The following is a 21426-nucleotide window of genomic DNA, read 5'->3' as shown; positions in this document are numbered from 1 at the left end:
GCCCATACGTACGTCATCAATACTGGCGGTATTTTGAAAAGGAACTAGCCGTGAAGTTGACATCTGTATATCATTTATCTGTGACTGTATGATATAGTGAAATATTATACGTTTTAAGAAAATAAGCCAGCTAACTATTTCAAATATGGTAGGTGGATACGTTGTTTGACAAAGTGAAAAATAGTCGGTTTACAATTGATGAATGTTCTCCTATTTGTGACGTTAATGATATAACGTTAACTTGTTTTTAGTCGGATATGCTAATATGTTTCACTGCTAACGTTTGATAGCTAGCTGACGTTCGTTTGCTTGTTTTTGAGGTTTTGGTAGCTAGCTATGAACTGTAATGTTTCTTCCAAGAGTAACGTTACTTCCTGCTTTTATGTAAAAAAAAAAAACTTTGTCTGACATTTTTACTAGAATTGATGAGGAAGCTGGCTAGTTTACAAATCTAGCTAACTTAATCTGACTTCAATGTATTTTCTTAACTCACCAAAGTAAAGATGTTGGTAGAGTGCTGACGAACATTTCTTTGTATGCGCCTGGTGTATTATCCCCCAAACATGACTCAAACGACTTTTGAAAATGTTCCGCCATACTCACTGGTCCACGCTATAGACTGCAGATCCAACGCAATGCGTGGACCAGAGCTCGGTAGTTGACTTGTTGATAACAATATTGTGAATTCCTTGTTTTCAGAGTTCGAATGAGGTAACGTTGCAACAGGAGAATGTAAGTAAGGTAGCCAAATATGAGCCTTTGTAAGCTTTACTGAAATTACAATAAGCTATCCATTCAACATGCATGTCTTAATAATTCTGACATTTTTGTCACAGGAACAGCCACTGGACACAGAGTCAGAAGTCCAGGATACTCCAGCACCACCTGCCATTCCTTTTTACACAGAGTGCTCGGAAGCTGCACAGGCACAACTGTTTAACGAGTGTGAAGAGCAGTTTGCCCAGCTAGAGATGGTACTGATCTGTTTACGATGACAGCTCGGTCCTGCACAGACAACTTTGGATGATGTGATGTTATTGTGTTAATGTTAAAATTTTACATTCTGCTTGTTTTTCAGCTTCAGAACGAGATCATTCTCGCAGAGCCTGACTCTGATGAAAACCCTCAAGAACAGGTGAGAGATGTCCCTATTTCCCTATAGCTGAATGAAACCATTAGTATGGGTGATGCATGAACTTTTTACATGATCTTGCCTTATCTGCTTCATATCTGTTATGTCCAACAGTCTGTGAATAGATTGACGGCTGTAGCAGCTGAGCTGAAGCAGTGGCAGACAAGACGGCCAGAACGTGAGTGTCTGGTTTCTACTCTGAACATCATTCCTTTATAACTAATTGATTGTACTTATACTGTATGACTGAGACATAAGCATGATATGTACCATCAGAATGTGGTTTACTTTCTATCCATAGTGTTGTCCACAAATCCAGAGGTGTTACTCGTCGTTGGAGCAGAGGAGGTAAATTCACATGTAGATGTTGGAAAATTTACACCATTTCTGTGTAAAAATATTTCTATGCAGTTACCTTTTAATATACAGTACCAGTCAAATTTGGACACCTATTCATTAAAGTGCTTTTCTTTGTTTTTTAATATTTTCTACATCGTAGAATGTGAATAAATCAAAACTATGAAAAAGTGTTAAATCAAAAATGTTATATTTGAGATTCTTCAAAGTAGCCACCCTTTGCCTTGATGACAGCATTGCACACTTGCCATTTTCTCAACAAGCTTCATGAGGTAGTCACCTGGAATTCTTTTCCGACAGTCTTGAATGAGTTCCCAAATATGCTGAGCACTTGTTGGCTGCTTTTCCTTCACGCTGCCGTCCAACTCATCCCAAACCATCTCAATTGGATTGAGGTCGGGTGATTGTGAAGGCCAGGTCTTCTGTTTTGCTAGCACAGACTGGAATATGTTCCAGGAATATGTTCCGGGATTCTTCCGATGGTATTGAGAAGTACACCACATCAGTTATCAATAAGTGAAATAAGTCGACCTCATCTTTACTAGATGCTGTTCTTCCACTAACCTCATTGCAACTCCCCTCCAAGTCTCCGACCACTACCTTGTATCCTTTTCCCTCTCGCTCTCATCCAACACTTCCCACACTGCCCCTACTCGGATGGTATCGCGCCGTCCCAACCTTCGCTCTCTCTCCCCCGCTACTCTCTCCTCTTCCATCCTATCATCTCTTCCCTCTGCTCAAACCTGCTCCAACCTATCTCCTGATTCTGCCTCCTCAACCCTCCTCTCCTCCCTTTCTGCATCCTTTGACTCTCTATGTCCCCTATCTTCCAGGCCGGCTCGGTCCTCCTTCCCCGCCTCCGTGGCTCGACGACTCATTGCGAGCTCACAGAACAGGGCTCCGGGCAGCCGAGCGGAAATGGAGGAAAACTTTTCTCCCTGCGGACCTGGCAACCTTTCGCTCCCTCCTCTCTACATTTTCCTTCTCTGTCTCTGCTGCTAAAGCCACTTTCTACCACTCTAAATTCCAAGCATCTGCCTCTAACCCTAGGAAGCTCCTTGCCACCTTCTCCTCGCTCCTGAATCCTCCCCCCCTCCCTCTCTGCAGATGACTTCGTCAACCATTTTGAAAAGAAGGTCGACGACATCCGATCCTCGTTTGCTAAGTCAAACGACACCGCTGGTTCTGCTCACACTGCCCTACCCTGTGCTCTGACCTCTTTCTCCCCTCTCTCTCCAGATGAAATCTCGCGTCTTGTGACGGCCGGCCGCCCAACAACCTGCCCGCTCGACCCTATCCCCTCCTCTCTTCTTCTCCAGACCATTTCCGGAGACCTTCTCCCTTACCTCACCTCGCTCATCAACTCATCCCTGACCGCTGGCTACGTCCCTTCCATCTTCAAGAGAGCGAGAGTTGCACCCTTCTGAAAAAACCTACACACGATCCCTCCGATGTCAACAACTACAGACCAGTATCCCTTCTTTCTTTTCTCTCCAAAACTCTTGAACGTGCCGTCCTTGGCCAGCTCTCCCGCTATCTCTCTCAGAATGACCTTCTTGATCCAAATCAGTCAGGTTTCAAGACTAGTCATTCAACTGAGACTGCTCTTCTCTGTATCACGGAGGCGCTCCGCACTGCTAAAGCTAACTCTCTCCTCTGCTCTCATCCTTCTAGACCTATCGGCTGCCTTCGATACTGTGAACCATCAGATCCTCCTCTCCACCCTCTCCGAGTTGGGCATCTCCGGCGCGGCCCACGCTTGGATTGCGTCCTACCTGACAGGTCGCTCCTACCAGGTGGCGTGGCGAGAATCTGTCTCCTCACCACGCACTCTCACCACTGGTGTCCCCAGGGCTCTGTTCTAGGCCCTCTCCTATTCTCGCTATACACCAAGTCACTTGGCTCTGTCATAACCTCACATGGTCTCTCCTATCATTGCTATGCAGACGACACACAATTAATCTTCTCCTTTCCCCTTCTGATGACCAGGTGGCGAATCGCATCTCTGCATGTCTGGCAGCCATATCAGTGTGGATGACGGATCACCACCTCAAGCTGAACCTCGGCAAGACGGAGCTGCTCTTCCTCCCGGGAAGGACTGCCCGTTCCATGATCTCGCCATCACGGTTGACAACTCCATTGTGTCCTCCTCCCAGAGCGCTAAGAACCTTGGCGTGATCCTGGACAACACCCTGTCGTTCTCAACTAACATCAAGGCGGTGGCCCGTTCCTGTAGGTTCATGCTCTACAACATCCGCAGAGTACGACCCTGCCTCACACAGGAAGCGGCGCAGGTCCTAATCCAGGCACTTGTCATCTCCCGTCTGGATTACTGCAACTCGCTGTTGGCTGGGCTCCCTGCCTGTGCCATTAAACCCCTACAACTCATCCAGAACGCCGCAGCCCGTCTGGTGTTCAACCTTCCCAAGTTCTCTCACGTCACCCCGCTCCTCCGCTCTCTCCACTGGCTTCCAGTTGAAGCTCGCATCCGCTACAAGACCATGGTGCTTGCCTACGGAGCTGTGAGGGGAACGGCACCTCAGTACCTCCAGGCTCTGATCAGGCCCTACACCCAAACAAGGGCACTGCGTTCATCCACCTCTGGCCTGCTCGCCTCCCTACCACTGAGGAAGTACAGTTCCCGCTCAGCCCAGTCAAAACTGTTCGCTGCTCTGGCTCCCCAATGGTGGAACACACTCCCTCACGACGCCAGGACAGCGGAGTCAATCACCACCTTCCGGAGACACCTGAAACCCCACCTCTTTAAGGAATACCTAGGATAGGATAAAGTAATCCTCCCCCCTAAAAGATTTAGATGCACTATTGTAAAGTGGCTGTTCCATTGGATGTCATAAGGTGAATGCACCAATTTGTAAGTCGCTCTGGATAAGAGCGTCTGCTAAATGACTTAAATGTAATGTAAATGTAAGTGCCTCGAGGACGTCGTCCCCACAGTGACTGTACGTACATACCCCAACCAGAAGGCAACATTCGCAGTGAGCTAAAGGGTAGAGCTGCCGCTTTCAATAAGTGTGACTCTAACCTGGAAGCTTATAAGAAATCCCTCTATGCCCACCGACAAACAATCAAACAGGCAAAGCATCAATACAGGACTTAGATCGAATCGTACTACATCGGCTCCGACGCCTGTCAGATGTGGCAGGGCTTGCAAACAAGGGTAGCCTAGTGGTTAGAGCGTTGGACTAGTAACCGAAAGGTTGCAAGTTCAAATCCCCGAGCTGACGAGGTACAAATCTGTCGTTCTGCCCCTGAACAGGCAGTTAACCCACTGTTCCTAGGCCGTCATTGAAAATAAGAATTTGTTCTTAACTGACTTGCCTAGTAAAATAAAAAAATTAGACTACAAAAGGGAAGCACAGCCGAGAGCTGCCCAGTGACACAAGCCTACCAGACACTCTAAATAACTTCTATGCTTGCTTAGAGGCAAGTAACGCTGGAACATGCATGAGAGCATAATAAATAAAAATAATAAATATATGCCATCTTACTCCTGTATTGACGCTTTGCTTGTTTGATGGTTCGTCGGAGGGCATAGCAGGATTTCTTATAAGCGTCCGGATAGTCTCCTGCTCCTTGAAAGCGACAGCTCTAGCCTTTAGTCAATGCATTTAATGATGAAGCCAGTGACTGAGGTGGTGTACTCCAATGCCATTGGATGAATCACGGAACATATGCCAGTCTGTGCTAGCAAAACAGTCCTCTAATGTTGCATCTGTGTCATTTGACCACATCCCTATTGAGCGAGTCACTGTACTTCCTGCTTTAGTTTTTGCTTATAAGCAGGAATCAGGAGGATAGAATTATGGTCAGATTTTCCAAATGGAGGGTGGGGGAGAGCTTTGTATGCATCTCTGCATGTGTGGAGTAAAGGTGATCTAGGAATTTGTTTCTCTGGTTGCACATGTGTGACATGCTGGTAAAAATTTGGTGAAACTGATTTAAGTTTGACTGCATTAAAGTCCCCGGCCACTAGGAGCGCCGCTTCTTGGTGAGGATTTTCTTCTCTTATGGCCATAGTTGGTTGAGAGCGGTCTTAGTGCCATCTTCGTTAGGTGGTGGTAAATAGACGTCTACGAATAATATAGATGAGAACTCTCTTGGTAGATAGTGTGGTCTACAGCTTATCATAAGGTACTCTACCTCGCGAGCAATACCTCGCGACTTCTTTAATATTAGACTTCGCGCACCAGCTGTTGTTGACGAATAGACACGCCCCCACCCCTAGTCTTACCAGACGTAGCTTCTCTGTTCTGCTGGTGCATGGAAAATCTCGCCAGCTCTATATTATCTGTATCATCGTTCAGCCACATCTCGGTTAAGCATAAGATATTAAAGTTAATCTCCCGTTGGTAGGATAATCTTAATCGTAGGTCATCAATTTTATTTGTCCAATGATTGCATGCAAAAAGAACGGATGGCAGTGGAAGTTTACTCGCTCACCTACTGATTCTCAGAAGGCTGCCCGATCTGTGGCCCCTTTTCCTGTGTCTTTTCTTCAAGCAAATTACAGGGATCTGGGCCTGCTCCAGTGAAGCAGTATATGCTTCTCGTCGGACTCGTCCGCGGTGAGTCCCCAGTCTGCGGTGAGTAATTGCTGTTCTGATGTCCAGAAGTTATTTTCGGTTATAAGAGACGGTAGCAGCAACATTATGTACAAAGTCATTTACACAAAACGCAAAAAAACTAACAAAATAGCACAATTGATTGGGATAATGTAAAACCTCAGCCATGTTCTTCAAATGCATGAAGAAAAAAAATAACTTTTTAACAAGCCACACCTGTTAATTGAAATGCATTCTAGGTGACTACCTCATGAAGCTTTTTGAGAGAATGCCAAAAGTGTGCAAAGCTGTCATTAAGGCGAAGAAGGGTGGCTACTTTGAAGAATCTCAAATATTAAAATATATTTTGATTTGTTTACCACTCTTTTTTTTTGGTTACTGCATGATTCCTTTTTTGGTTACCACATGATTCCACATGTGCTATTTCATAGTTCTGATGCCTTCACTATTATTCTACAATGTAGAAAATAGTAAAATAAAGAAGAACCCTTGAATCAGTCGGTGTCAACTTTTGACTGGTTCTGTACACATTTCAGATATCAGCTATTTTATAGTTATACAGAGCCTTATGCTTATGAAAAGTAATTTTTTTTACTTTTCTTTCCTACTTCCACAGTTACAGAAGCTGAATTCACAACTGGAGTTGGTCCTCTCTTGCTCTCAAGCCAAGAGAGACACACTGAGAGAGACTTTAAAAAGGTTTTCTTTGAATGTGATTGTTATTCTAAATCTCCAACCCTTTGAATGGAGACAGTAGATTTGACAGTATACATCTGTGTTCCTGTTTCAGTGAACAGAAGTGGTTGGAGGAAAAGAAGGAAGTGTTGAGGGCAGGCACTGAACTTGTGGTCAAACAGCGACTGGAAAACGAAAGGTCATCAGAACACAGGTAAGGTACAACAACTGGGTCACGTTTGTTCGGGCACACTGTAAATGACATTTTTACAAGGCTAAACAAAAACATTTTTTTTTTTATTGAACAGATTTTACCTCCCTGTTTTGGAGCGTTTTCTTCGGTTTCCTGCCTATGAATATAATCCTGAATAATAGAAAATGACACACAAACCAACACATTGACAACTATCCTGAGTTTAATATGGAAGTATTGCTGCTGCTGTTCAGTGTGTTGCAGGACACCAAGAAGAAGATCCAGAAGATGAAGGATTACCAGAACAGACTGATGGAGACCCTGGCAGACGTACTGGCGGAACACTTCCCACTTCCTACACAGGAGACCAACGCTGACAAGAAGGAAAAGGTGGGAGTCTTAGTGATGTATTATGTGGCTCTGATGAAGGGGTTCCTCAATGGTCACACATTGTTTTTTAACAGTTGCATCTAGCTTGGTCTCAGATCTGTTTGTGCTGTGTAGCTAACTTTTTATGTGTTGGGCAAGAGAGCACAAACAGATCTGGGACCAGCCTAGATGGTATCGTTTTTGTTTCTGTTTTCAGAACATTCCTCAAGAGCTGAATGAGAATCTAATTTCACTCAATGAAGTCCTGGAGGTAAGTCTCTGTTCGTATGCATTGTTTGTTTTATTATTCAACCCGGTGCTCTGGTTCAATTTTGTATTACTTTATTACTACTTGCTTGAACCAGTAGCAGCTTTATAGTCTAGCTTTTTATGACCCTATGACTATATTTTACACTTACATTACCCTCACATCTTTGTAATGTAGATCAACTTGATCACAGAACAACAAATGACATAACATCCCTACTCACCACTTGCTCCAATTGAACAACATAAGTAATAACCTTAAACCTTATCTTCCATTGTTAAAATGTGCAGCTGCTGATGAACACGGCTCTGGAGACGCCTCACGATCCCTACGTATCGATAGACGAGACGTTCTGGCCCCCGTACACAGAGATGCTGCTGCGCCACGGCATTGCACAGAGACACCCAGAGGACTGTTTCAAGATCCGCCTGGAAACCTTTTATTAACAGTAACTGGTCAGACATCTTTGTTCTAGTTTTGTCAGCGTGTATAGCAGCCTGGTCCCAGATGTTTGTGCTGTCTTGCCGTCTCATTGTCATGCCATCGATCATAAGCGTTGGTTATACAGTACAATCAGGTCTGGCACCAGGCTAGTTGTATGGTAATATCATGAGTATGTATTGCGATAGTGGCTTGATGGGTCACTGGTTTATCGTGTTATTTCCTGTATGTTTCACAATAGGTTAACCTTTTTTAATGTTTTTTTAAACATGTTACATAGATATTTATGTTGCTCTCTCTGGCTACTGGAACACAATTTGCATACTTCAGTGAAACCTTACATTGTTATGTATATATTTCCATGTATCAATGTATGCCAGATTTGTTCTTAATAAAAGGAAAAATCAACAAAATATACAGACATTAGTTATTCACTGTAGCACTTTGTTCTAAACTGAAGAACAGAAAACATCATGATACATCAGTACTTGATTCACAGCAGTACATAAGAACTTGTATAATATTTTTGTAAATACAGAAATTCCCAAGGACGGGTAATCTGTACCAACAACATTTTAAACATTGAAACATGTTTTTTTTTAATTGTCAAGAAACCCCGACATGCGTCACCAGGCCACGTCATTCCATCATCCAATCCCGAGAGCCGTTTAGGTATGTTCACCCGCCTCCCCCGAGTTCGTGCATTCTTGTGGGCGGAGAACAAATTTCGGTTCCGGGTGTTTTTACACTTCTCTCGAAGGCGTTCATTTGTCTGATTATGGTCTTAAATCATAACGTTAAAAAAATTCACGGTAGAGAACAGTTTTATTGAAAGAACAAACAGATCAGCAAAGATGACAACCCGATCAGAGAGAGAGAAGGCCCTGAAACTCAACGAGCAGCATCAGGCCATTCTGTCCAAAATGCTGAGAGAGGACGACAACAAATACTGCGCCGATTGTGAGGCGAAAGGTAACTATATAAAACAATGTCAACTTCGTTAAATTGTGTCATTTGATCTTATATAACCGTTTCAGTTATTCGTCTAGCCAGACTCCGACTGAGTTGTTGAGCTGACTATGCTAACTGTAAGTAGCAGCTAGTCTGCTGACACCTTCCTTCCTCTTTAGCATTTATCTGGTAGCTACTAGGCTAGCTTAGCTATGCTAGGTAGCATTTTGTCTCCCACCACACCTTGAACCAAACTTCAGTCATACAAGGAAATGCAAGTTTCGACACCCCTGCACCATGGAAGTCACCACTGGGGAAACTATCCCTAAATGTCATAACATGTCACTCTAAAAGAATGCACAGGGAAGACCTGCCAATCGGAAGTCCTATTGTGACACCTGCACCACCGGTACAGACAGGTTTTGATAAGTGAATCTTCCGTTACCTGGGCTGTGTTCATTAGACACCTAACGGAAGAGAACAGACTGAAACCGGTGCACTAATGAGTACGACCCTGTCTCTGCCTGCCAGGTCCAAGGTGGGCATCATGGAACCTGGGAGTGTTTATCTGTATCCGATGTGCTGGCATCCACAGGAACCTTGGGGTCCACATATCACGGGTCAAATCTGTCAACCTGGACCAATGGACAGCAGCACAAATACAGGTAATTGGCCAATGTCCAGGATTTATAATATTCATAAATTAGAAATGTCATGTATTGACCTATATTTATTGACACATACACCTCTCTTTCTTGTATATCCTACTGGCTGAATACAAAGTTGACTTTTTAACCCATACTTATCATGTCCCCCCTGCTGTTTCACTATCCACCCTCCACCCCCCTTTATCTCTGTGCTCTTTCTCTCTTTCTCCCACCCTCTTTCCCCCCATCTCTCCTTCTCTTCTCTAACAGAGCATAGTAGATATGGGCAACTCCAAGTCCAGGCAGCTTTATGAGGCCAACCTTCCAGACAACTACAGAAGGCCTCAGACAGACCAGTATCCTTACAACCACACACACACACACACACACACACACACACACGCACACGCACAGTCTCTCTCGCACTCACTCTCTCTCACTCTCTCACACACACACCGCGGTTCCCAAAAAGCTTCCCGTAACACACGTACTTGCCCCTTTATAATATTGCTACATTTTTTTTCCTTTAACCCCTGACCCCAGAGCAGTGGAGTTCTTCATCAGGGACAAGTATGAGAAGAAGAAATACTACAGCAAAAATGTGACCAATGGACACAGCGTATGTATCTCACCTCTGACACCACACTCAAGCTGGTTTGCGCATAGTACTAGAATGTGTTGTCTTATTTGTATGTAGACTCTCCAAAGTGTTGCTTGTTATGTGTTAGGTTAAAGGGATACTTTGGAGTTATGGCAATGAGGCCCATTATGTACTTCCCTAAAGTCAGATGAACTCTTGCATAACATTTGTATGTCTCTGGGTCCAGTATGAAGGAAGTTAGAGGTAGTTTCACTAGCTAATGCTAACTAGCATTAGCGCAATGACAGGCTATCTGCTAGCATGTATTTCCACAGGTGTTTGTGGTACTGTTTTATTGTGTTATATGGCCTAACAATTTGGAACATAATTCAAATGAGATTAGGCCTTTATCTCTCTTCCTCCATTGATTCTTCTAATTTCCTCTCATGATGTTCCTCTACAGCCAAAAGACAAGGAGAGCAAGCGAGAGAAGGAAACTGATAGAGGAACCAAGCTGTCATACAATGCCAAAGTACGGTGGTTTTGAATGGATACATCTATAGATTCCTTATATAAGATTTCTGTCTCAACCCAACCCATATTCCTTTTTCGTCAATCACACTGTACACCCTGTTTGTCTCTTTTGAGCTTTGCAGTCAGAATTATGTGTATTTTGTTTACAACAATTCCACTCATCATGACACTCCATGCTATAGCGGTCAGGTTTAATGGGAGCAGACTTATAGGGCAATTCCACCGCTTTTCAAACCCCTATTCATTTTTTCAGCAACATACCATTGTCTACATATGTGAAAACGGCACGTTTTATGATCTGTGGTTAAAAAATATCAAATTGTTTCCCTGTATTATTACAGGGTAGGACTTAAAATCAAGAAAAACTGATGTATTTATTATTTTTTTTGCCAGAGGGGAGGGTATGTTCTTGCTCCCCATATCAGCAATCTCCTAGTGTTTGTTTTTTAAATGTTTTAACTTTTGATGATGTCATCGGGTAGAACTTTTGAGCTTCATGATTTTTTTTTCTACCAAAAGAAGAAATGCATGGTTTTCACATGTTGATACTGGTATTGTGCTGGAGATAATGAATGAGGTTGAAAAGTGGTGGAATTGCCCTTTAACAGTCTAGTATGGCAAACTGTATGAAAAACATTAGTTAGCAGGTCTGACATTATACCAGTACTTAATACAACTAATCATCAATTTACGAATGTTTATGGTCACCATGTCCAGCAAACTGATTTGTTGTGGTGCGTCTCACTGTGTAGTTACTTTGACGTGTTTATACATTGGTGAAAAATAGACCATCTTTGGGTTTAGGGTTAGAATGCTGGGCGTCGAGCTCCCGGCATGTTGGTTCCGAGACAAAGCATTGAATGTGGTTAAGTAACCCAATGCTGAGGATGCACCTAACCTTTGACCTCTAAGAGGGCTTGACTGCTGAGGGTTTCAAATATCCTTTGCTTGTCTTATCTGAAGTATACCTCATCAGGATCTTTGCTTTCATTATGAACTAAACCTATGCTCAACCGAAGCCCTGCATATTTAGCCATTAGTCTGGAAGACGCTTAACACATCAACTTCATTATTACTTCCAAGACTACATTATTATTTTTTCACAATCATTTTGCCTTTTCTCTTGGACTCAACTCCTGAAGAGTGAAGAGACCCGCCATGCCCCTAAAGCCAGTCCTGTGAAGACAGCAGAACCTCCCGTCAACCTACTTGGCCTTGGTAAGATTAAACCAGTCCGTTTTCCAAAATGAAAATGAGAGTTTCTTATTGGACAAGTTCTGATAGTCCTTCCTGGTTTCAGCCTGTTTTCTTTCATTTTGTGCCTATTGAATATGACCCTGCTTTGCCTTGACGGATATGACCCTGGGTGGAAGCCTAGCAGTTAAGAGCTAACTAGGTGAAATTTGTCGCTGTGCCCTTGAGCAAGGCACTTAACCCTAATTGCTCCTGTATGTCGCTCTGGATAAGAGCGTCTGCTAAATGACTCAAATGTACTAAACCAGTCAGTTATTCAGAAATGCTGAGTCTTGAACAATACACACATTCATCTTAAGTATGTTTTTTTCCTCCCCTGTAGAACCTGTTTTACACATCTGTTTTTAACCCTTCTATGTTGCTCTCTCTGTCTCCCCCATCTCTCTAGATGCACCAACACCTGCCCCTGCTAACAACGGTAGTGCTGCTAGCACAGCAAGCAGCGACTTGGATATCTTTGGCCCCATGGTGTCCAACCCCCTCCCCTCATCTAATGCTGCTGCTCAGTTCTCTCAGGTAACACAATCTGATGACCTCACCACTTCCCTGGTCCCTATGGACACCCAGCTCCACAAACTTAAAGACGCATACTGAACTTCTATATTTACATGCACATATATTACCTGTACACCTACATCTGAACGATGGCCCAGAGCATTGTGCTCTCAATGCAGTGAGTAATTTGTCTCACACACATCCATGCAGGCCAATGCATGCTAGCGTGAGAGACGTTTGAAGAGCAAGAGACTCAACACACTGAATAGTGTTAGCGACTTTTCTTACGTCGTTCTTACAGTTTTTGCTTCCTTCTTCCAGGCAGGCTCCAGTACCCCAGCCAGCACCCCAACACAACCCCCAGCAACAACCCCATCCTCTGGCTCTGCCCAGGGAAACCTGGACCTGTTCAGTGAGGCTGGTGGTGGAGGGGGCATTAAGGGGGAGGACACCGGGGCCAAGAAACCCCTCTCCAAGGACTCCATCTTGTCCCTGTATGGGAACACCAGTATGCCTCAGATGCCCCAGCACCAGCAGGCCCCGCCTGGTAAGGAGATATACAAACACAAGCCTACACATGCACACTATGTACACTCATGCAGGGCTCTACACTGACCTTTTTTACAAGGAGCATGTGTAGGAGCACTCGAAATTTAGGAGCACAATGACAAATATTTGAGGTAACAAGACGTTTTCTTTGTAATAATGGTGCAAGAATGACGGTTATGAATCTGCACTCAGTGTATTCACCATGGCACTCCAGGGCTGCAGTACAGTGAAGTAATAATTTCAATCATTATCATCAGCACTTGTGCTCCTAAATAAAAATTCCAGGTGGTACAACAAAATATTTTGCCGCATACGCGAGTAAAGTGGTTGCACTGTAGAGCCTTGTCATACATAAGTGGGCATGTGTGCACATCGTGATGTTTACTTTGATTAATGTGATGAATGTTATTTATCGTTGTTGCTAAATTAAATTAACCATGTAACAATTAGCTCATAAGGAATTTGGGGCACCACGGAAGAAGTTGTCTAATGAGTTACCATCTCCCGATTTAAACTCTAGAAGAAATATATAAGATATATTGATACGTAATTTATTCATCATTACCTCATATGAGTCTCATTCTGAACATTGCAGACTTCTTGAATCTGCAAGATCCCCAGCCCTTTCTGATTATTCAGTTCTACACAAATTGATTTCAATTTTGATTTACTAACTAGCTAAATAATAACACAGAATACACATTTACATGAGACAAAAGTCTCTAGTGGACTGACAAAATATGATGGCTTGTTACACAATGGAGAGGGGGTGGGGAAAGGGAGGGATAGAGAAAAGGACATTCATTGTGGCTACATTCTAGGACTGTTCTCACATTAATCCTATACCTTGTACACCAACTGCTGCCCATTTGGGTAAGAAATGCAATGTATTTACATGTAAGTTAGATGTCTTTGTTTGTTGTCTCTCTGTTGAAATCAATCAATCCTTCTATGGGGAATGGTTTGATGGGTGTAAGGCTCTGATTGTCCACCAGAGATTACAATATCCTTCTTAGTTGTCCTGGCTTGGAGTGGAGTGTTTCTTCTGAACTGTTCTTCAGATGCCCAATTACCGTCTGAGATGGGATCCTCTCCTTCCTTTCTCGGGTAGATAGTCAGATCTAGATCCCTTTACATGCACAGCTGCAGACTGTCAATGTTTTGGTCTAGTGAGTTTATCTTCATCTCTTGTTGAGTTTGAGTTTCCAGCCATTTGTAATGTTTAGCTCATGATTCACATCTGCTGGTGTGAATATGTTAATTCTTAGCGAGTCCTTTTAATCACTGGTTGGAAAGGGCATTTCCATCACACTGACACATTTGTCTGACCTCATTCGGGGTGTGGCTTAATCAATGTGCAACGGACATGAAAATCAAAATCACATTCATATCTTAACAAAAATAGTTTCAATGTTCATCATATTGTATTAACATCATATTGGATGGAAACTTAACAGCCAAAAGAGGGTTTCCTTCCTAAGGTACAGTATTTGGTTGATACAGTTTTTAAAAACATCACAAAATGAAAAGCATATGACATGATTATTTTTTAGATCCCCACTGACCAGTCTTAACATTCCTATCTTAGAAATATTGTTCCAATATTCATTTTTTGGGGTGTTATAGTTTTAGCGGCAAAAATATTCTAGAGAACAAAGGCATTTCTTTGGTTGGTGCTGAAGAGCAGGGGAGGGTTCTCTGCTGCATAAGATTTACGATTGGCGTGAGGTGTCATAACTGGCCCAGCCCCCCTCTCCTCCTGTGGTCTGAGACCTTTGATCCTTGACCAGGAGAGTCATGACACACAAGTGCATGCACACACACACACACCAACCAATAACACAGAGGTTAGAAATGGTCTCCAACTGGCTCTGGGCTATATAAATGCATGCTGTTAAATACCAAACACTTCTAAAGTAACAAGTCACCAACCAAGTTGTTCAGTCACTTTAGTATATCTATGGCAAGCAGTCAAATGTTAACAGAAAATTATATTTTGAAAGAAACTCAAACTGTTCTCAGTATTTCTCCTGTACTTCTCCCTTCCAGCTGGTATATACATGAACCCCGCCCAGATGCAGTTTCCAGTAGGCATCCCCCAGCAGCAGGTCCCTGCTGGCTACCAGGCCTTCCCTGGCATGGGCACAGGCATGCCCCCCACCACCGTCATGGGTGCCATGATGGCTCAGAATGGAGCTGCCATGATGGGACCCAACACAGGCATGATGGTTGGCATGACGATGCCCAATGGTTTCATGGGACAAGCGCCTGCGGCCGGGATGGTTGGCATGGCTCCGAGGATGATGGGGGTACCACAGGGGGGAATGCCCGCGGGTATGGTGCCCGCTCAGGGCATGCAGGGGATGTATGCCGTCCAGCCTGGGCAGCAGGGCCACTGGAACATGGGACAGGTATGTTAGTTCTTTTGATGTCATGTTATTTGGCATATTGGGGATTTTCCCCTTGGAGTAAACTTTGCATTTGAAGTATAAGATGGTTTTATAAGAATACAATATCAAGTGTCTTTGTGAGGTAACTTAGGTATGGCAATATGGTAACATTACCTAACTATCAAATGTTCTCAGATCTATATAAATGCATTGTAGTCAGGGCTTGGGTTTGTTTTAGTATTAGACAATATTGTGTTTCCCTGACACCTTACTATTCATCTCTCCTACTGTCTTCCCCAGATGAACCAGCAGATGTCAGGGATGAGTCTGAATGGTGCCGGGGGGGCCATGGCCTTCGGTCAGCCTGCCTCCACCATGGGAGGCTGGGCCGCGGCACCCTCCGGTCAGACCCTCAGCAACCAGCTCTGGAAGTGACCCCCCGGAGGTCAAAGGTTAGGGATTGGGGGTCAGAGCAGCAGCAGAGGAGATTGCAACCAGGGGGTCCGAAATCCAACATCCAACCCCCCCAGTAACCTTACTATGAACTGATGCCCGTTCTCCAATTGATACTGACCACTCTCCAACATCGAGCTTATCTGGCTGTTCGCATACTGAAGAGATGCAGCCTTGTTTCCTTGTTTCCTTCAGGTAATCACAGATCCATTGGTGATTGGACAGGTGAAAGCAAGGTGACCGTCTTATTAGTCTGACTGACCCAATCAGATCAGTGATTACTTCAAGGAAGGAAGGAAGCATTTCTGCAAGTATTCAAACGGGGCACATCTCTCTCTTTCTGTCTCTTTCTATCCATCGTGCTCTCTTTCCGTCTCTCTTTTGTGAGTAAATTGGGAGTGCTCATACACCATCATACGCAGGCTGGCAGTCAGTGCCTGTTACATGTTGTGGATATCATAACTCTTTTCATTTTCCTTTTTTGGAGGGAAAAAAAACGACAACCACAACAACGTAAACAAATACAACAACATCATCGACAACATATCGAAAAATCTGCAGGACCAGTTACACAAGCTTTTATTGTATCATTATAAAAATTATTATAGAGAATTAAAGAATAGTATTTAAACTTTGGGAGAAGACATGGCTATAATTTCTGTGAATACTGCTCTCCTATGTACAGCTCTGTATAACATTTTAAACTACCTGTGGTTCCCCTACAAAATAAAGTATGATAAACCAATGTGTCTTCTGAGTTCTAGATTTTGCCATTAACAGCATTCAATGTCACTTCTACCAGAACACCGAAGAAGGGACAGAAGTTAGCATTTAAAACATGTCTACTCCCCCATGTATTTATTATTGTATTTATTTTTCCGGGGTAGACAAGACATGCAATTGTCAGGGTGGTATCATTCTTTAACCATCCTTTGCAGAGCTGGCAGGTTAAATACACCACTACAGTATCACATAAGAGGGAATACAGACACGGAGAGCCAAAAGCTCCCTTTTTAAGTAGGCTAAATATTTAATCGAATTTGGTTGATGGTGCAACATGGTAAAATATATATATATTTGACTAATTGTACTAAAATTTACAACAACAAAAAAGTTTAAATGAATGAGGAAGCAGTGAACTGGAGAGCTAGGAAGAAAATACGAATTCCCAAGCGAGGAAATACGCGGGACGTGGTTTTTAGCATGATCTCTTTTGAGTGCATAAAGTGTGAGGGTGTTGACCCAAGCTTACTCGATATTCTGCAATCAATTACAAGTATTTGAGGACGACGTCGTAACATTTTGGTAATCGCCACACCTTCGGTTGTTGATTACCATCATGAGAAGGAGGAGGATACGGCGAAGGTGCCCGATGAAGAGCTCCGGGCCCGCCTTTCCGACTGACGCTTCTCCCTCCCTCTACCATCGAAGCTCCCCCCGCTACTACTAACTTTCTGAACTGCCTTAACACAGTCAGCTGTGGAAGATCGTACCCGAAGTCAAGACCAGCTACATTTGTTTTGTTTTTAAATAGTATTTGAGATGATCTTTAATGAAAAGCGCTATCTAAAATAAATGTACTATTATTAAACAGAAATAGAGTTCCAGGTCACACTTTATTTGTTTAGTTCCAAATAAATGATTTACAGCCAGGCATACTTTCGACCAACGATCTGTTGATAATAACTGCTTGCTAAGGTTATGGTTCGCTTAGAATTCGTGTAAGAGTTACGTTTAGGGCAAGGGTTATGATAAGGGCATGGCTTAGGGTTAGTGGATAGCGGTAGTTAGTTGAAATGTTGACCGTTATTGAACATCTACAAACCATCTATTTGGGACTATCCAAATAAAGTGTTACCGAAATCCATTCTAAACCCTGCATAATGGCATTCTGCAGATATGGGACATAAAGAATCCCATTTCTATGCGACCGGGAGGGTCACAATGCCGACGCTTCACATGGAACTCCAGAACCCAAGAGATATGTCCAGAACTCTCAATAAATCTTCAGTTCTTGATCGAAAACAACGAGAGATACAGCATTAGCGAGAGAGACAGCATTATGGCGAGCTTTTCATTCATTCTCCCTGAAGACGGAGATTGTTCTTTTAAGGACAACAACGTTAACTCAGGTAAGAACAATTCAATTATTTCAGTCTTAAAACTCAAATATGAATTTATTTAATTCTTATGAAAAGGAAATATAATACAACATAGGAGAAGATGGCTGTATAGGCTTTTGTTGTTAGTTACCAAGAATGGTAACCATGCAAAATGAATATTTAAAGCTGTAAATTATGTTACATAATGTCCCAATTATCTCTCCATCCTCCCAAAGTGCGCACTTGTTCACTTCACTGAATTGAAGGGAAATGACTGGTATAATAAATATGGTTGAAAATCTCACTAGCCCATGCCACCACCAATCCAACGTTTTAAGATGTCTGGGAAGTAGTGAATGAGTGCACACTTTAAGGAAATTGGAGATATTATTGGAAGGCACACATTATTTTCCATGAGTGAAAAGGAGAATATCCCTTCCTTAAAATGCAAAAAAACTATTTTGTTTACCTTGTGCTGTGTTGGTGTTTCTTTCAGGGTGGATCTCAATGGTGACCCAACTCAACACCCTTGAAGGTCCAGAGTCAGAGAGTCAGAACATTGTTCAGAGCTTTGCAGAGGTACTTGGTGACAAGTACCACGACGCGACTGCCATCAACAGCGCTCTGCTCTGGACTGTTGGGTACACCCCCTACATTCCCCCAGCTCTGAGAGGAAGAAGCTTCCCTTCTGTCGAGAGCTTCTTCCTGGATGAGTGGGAGCCACTGACACTCCTGCAGACTCCTCAGGTTCTGTCCACCAGTGTTTCCATCGAGGAAGACAACCTGATCCAGTCTGCTGCAGGCCTAGTGTCTCAGGTTCTGTCCACCAGTGTTGCCATCGTGGAAAATGACCTGCTCCAGTCTGCTGCAGTCCTAGTGTCTCAGGTTCTGTCTACCAGTGTTGCCATCGTGGAGAATGACCTGATCCAGTCTGCTGCAGGCCTAGTGTCTCAGGTTCTGTCTACCAGTGTTACCGTTGTGGAGAATGACCTGATCCAGTCTGCTGCAGGCCTAGTGTCTCAGGTTCTGTCCACCAGTGTTGCCATCGAGGAAGACAACCTGATCCAGTCTGATGCAGGCCTAGTGTCTCAAGTTCTGTCCACCAGTGTTTCCATTGTGGAGAATGACCTGATCCAGTCTGCTGCAGTCCTAGTGTCTCAGGTTCTGTCCACCAGTGTTTCCATCGTGGAGAATGACCTGATCCAGTCTGCTGCAGTCCTAGTGTCTCAGGATAATGACTCCACACTGAGAGACTCCAACCAACCTGAGATCCACGTGGGCGATGTCTCAACCAAGAGAAGTAGACTTACCATCACTATTTCTATGGTTTCAACCAAGAGTTGCCTTGTTGCTTTACATGAAGTTGATGCTAGTCCTACAAGCCTGGAGCAATCTGCCGAGAAAATGTCTACTTCTACTACTGATGTCAACGACATCTCAACTGCGGCTGCCAAGAAGAAGAGGTGTAGATTATTCTCATTTGTCTGGAGAGCTCTCAGGGGGAAGAACAAGAAGCATCAAAGTACGAACTCATACACTCTTAGTCCATTTTGTACTTAATATAATAATTTATCAACTATTTTGATACTGATATCCAGTGATAATGGCTGTCTGTGAAATAGGTTTTCTAGATTTTCTACCTTTTGTGTTTTTTTCAGGCTAAAGTGGCTTCCAAGAAAGAGGACGAAATCAACAAGGATGTGAGCAGCCTCACCTGCCACCACAACACTACACAGGGAGATCACTGATGCAGGCACCCACAATGGTGTTCCTATGTTTTATCCCACTTTGTCTTCATCCCCAAATCCCTTTCCCCCACCCCACCTGTTTTATCTTCACTAAACCTTTTGTCATTGCATTTGATTGTGCTTTGTCTTCCATTGGGATCACTGTCATTGAAAAGGGAAGGGGTTTCGTAGTTCAACTACTTGTCAATAAATCACTGGTTAACTTCAAATTGAGACAACCGAGGCAAAGACGTTGTTGCTAATGAGATCAGTTATATCCACATTTTCCTGGAGAATAACAGGCATTCTCGCTCAGGGCCTCAAGATGGAGTTGTAAGCACAATTATAATGCTTCCCCTCATAATGATGCTTTTATCAGCTGTTGGATATGGGGATATTCCCATATTAGGATTTCCTGTGGGAGATTTATACCGGTGAATAAGTATGATAATTGGACATGGATTGTCTCTGGCTACTGAGGATTTCCATCATATGATTGTACCCTAGGTTATGATTCTGTTATGAGGTTTACAATGTAGTTGTCTCCTTAGACATGACTGACTCATGGTATTGAAATCTATTACACCACATTGATGCACCATGAAATAACCCACGTGTGTAGGAGTTTAACCACAGGCTTAATGTAGCCAAGGTGTCCATGTCATGCAAGTGTGTTTTCCGTTTGTTCTTTGTGAGCTATTGCCAGATGAATATATATAACAGATGATATGACAAGGCTGTAGTTTATGTTTCCCCTCATTTTTCAAACCACCACCAACAAACACCAACCCTGTTCTCAATTAAATGCACCATTCCATTCCATTTCTGAGGGCTCTTCTACAAAACAATGTTATGAGAATGAAACCTGAAACCAATATCCATCTCCATGATTTAGGTTACAGCAAGAGGCTAAAAATATCCAGTTCAGACTGGTAGTAGTCACGACCTAAATTATGACAGAATTCTGCACCACTGATAGTTGACGTCAATACAGTACAGTCACTTCCTCGGTGACGTAATCGAACGAACTCGGTCGGTGGCATTGCCATCTGGTGGATGGACTCCGACTCGAGACCCGTAACATTACGTCATTGGAAAGGAACCGATGCCAGTGTTTGGGTCTGGGTTTGAATACAAACAGATGAATAGCCGACCATTAGAACTGATACTCGACAGCAACAACTTGAGCTACAATTAATTAGTGGTTTTGCGTAGGGGTTTTGACTTCAGTTCATTGACGTTTATGTAAATTGTATGTGCATTTTATGTTTATGTGCATTTTGGTTTAATATATTTCAAAAGACAAGGGCTCGACAATGAAGTGAATGGATAGATAGTAAAAACAAGCATTAGCTGATATAAAACTGTTGCAATTATGATACTTATGAGTTGTGCGTAAATGTCTCTGTCCGTGGTGCTGAAATGTTTTTCCTTTATCGTGACTGAGAAACGCATTGCAGGATGTCCATTGTACTGATCCTTTTTGATTAACAATCAAATATGTCATTCGACTATACCGATACACACTGTATGTTCATCCAGCTATATGTTATGTTGAAAATGGTTTGAAATATAGCTGGTAAGAGTGATTGTCATTTGCATCTCTGACGCAACTTTCAGGAATCAAACTGAACGTCGTTAAGTCCAGGACTGTTGAACTCTCAGACAGAACCCAGTTGACCCTTTCCTGTAGATCAATATTTCACAGAAGCCTTAACGGTCAATT

General features: G+C 43.1%; 3 protein-coding genes across 3 annotated transcripts; all 3 read left to right on the top strand.

The window, feature by feature from the left end:
- Nucleotide 1: 1 nt before the first annotated feature.
- LOC118371269 (centromere protein K-like) lies at nucleotides 2-8429 on the top strand. The gene is made up of 11 exons (XM_035756651.2): nucleotides 2-148; nucleotides 700-732; nucleotides 837-974; nucleotides 1079-1135; nucleotides 1247-1310; nucleotides 1434-1480; nucleotides 6689-6771; nucleotides 6863-6961; nucleotides 7195-7330; nucleotides 7527-7580; nucleotides 7868-8429. Exons 1-11 carry the CDS (start codon nucleotides 146-148, stop codon nucleotides 8021-8023), a joined length of 870 nt encoding a protein of 289 aa, XP_035612544.1. The 5' UTR covers nucleotides 2-145; the 3' UTR covers nucleotides 8024-8429.
- Nucleotides 8430-8710: 281 nt separating this feature from the next.
- Nucleotides 8711-16616, top strand: LOC118371268 (stromal membrane-associated protein 1-like). The gene is made up of 10 exons (XM_035756650.2): nucleotides 8711-8990; nucleotides 9501-9634; nucleotides 9887-9972; nucleotides 10160-10235; nucleotides 10660-10728; nucleotides 11873-11948; nucleotides 12373-12500; nucleotides 12801-13026; nucleotides 15078-15439; nucleotides 15719-16616. The coding sequence occupies exons 1-10, from the start codon at nucleotides 8873-8875 to the stop codon at nucleotides 15851-15853; spliced, it is 1410 nt and encodes a 469-aa protein (XP_035612543.1). The 5' UTR covers nucleotides 8711-8872; the 3' UTR covers nucleotides 15854-16616.
- A 358-nt stretch (nucleotides 16617-16974) lies between these two features.
- Nucleotides 16975-20522, top strand: LOC118371267 (uncharacterized). Its single transcript, XM_035756649.2, has 3 exons — nucleotides 16975-18003; nucleotides 18470-19495; nucleotides 19632-20522. The coding sequence occupies exons 1-3, from the start codon at nucleotides 17796-17798 to the stop codon at nucleotides 19634-19636; spliced, it is 1239 nt and encodes a 412-aa protein (XP_035612542.2). The 5' UTR covers nucleotides 16975-17795; the 3' UTR covers nucleotides 19637-20522.
- The last annotated feature ends 904 nt before the right edge of the window (nucleotides 20523-21426 follow it).

The sequence above is a fragment of the Oncorhynchus keta genome, unplaced genomic scaffold, assembly GCF_023373465.1.
Source record: "Oncorhynchus keta strain PuntledgeMale-10-30-2019 unplaced genomic scaffold, Oket_V2 Un_contig_1690_pilon_pilon, whole genome shotgun sequence".
In the NCBI taxonomy this organism is placed as follows: domain Eukaryota; kingdom Metazoa; phylum Chordata; class Actinopteri; order Salmoniformes; family Salmonidae; genus Oncorhynchus; species Oncorhynchus keta.
Note: the sequence above shows the minus strand (reverse complement) of the source record. Positions and strands in the feature narration are given on the sequence as shown.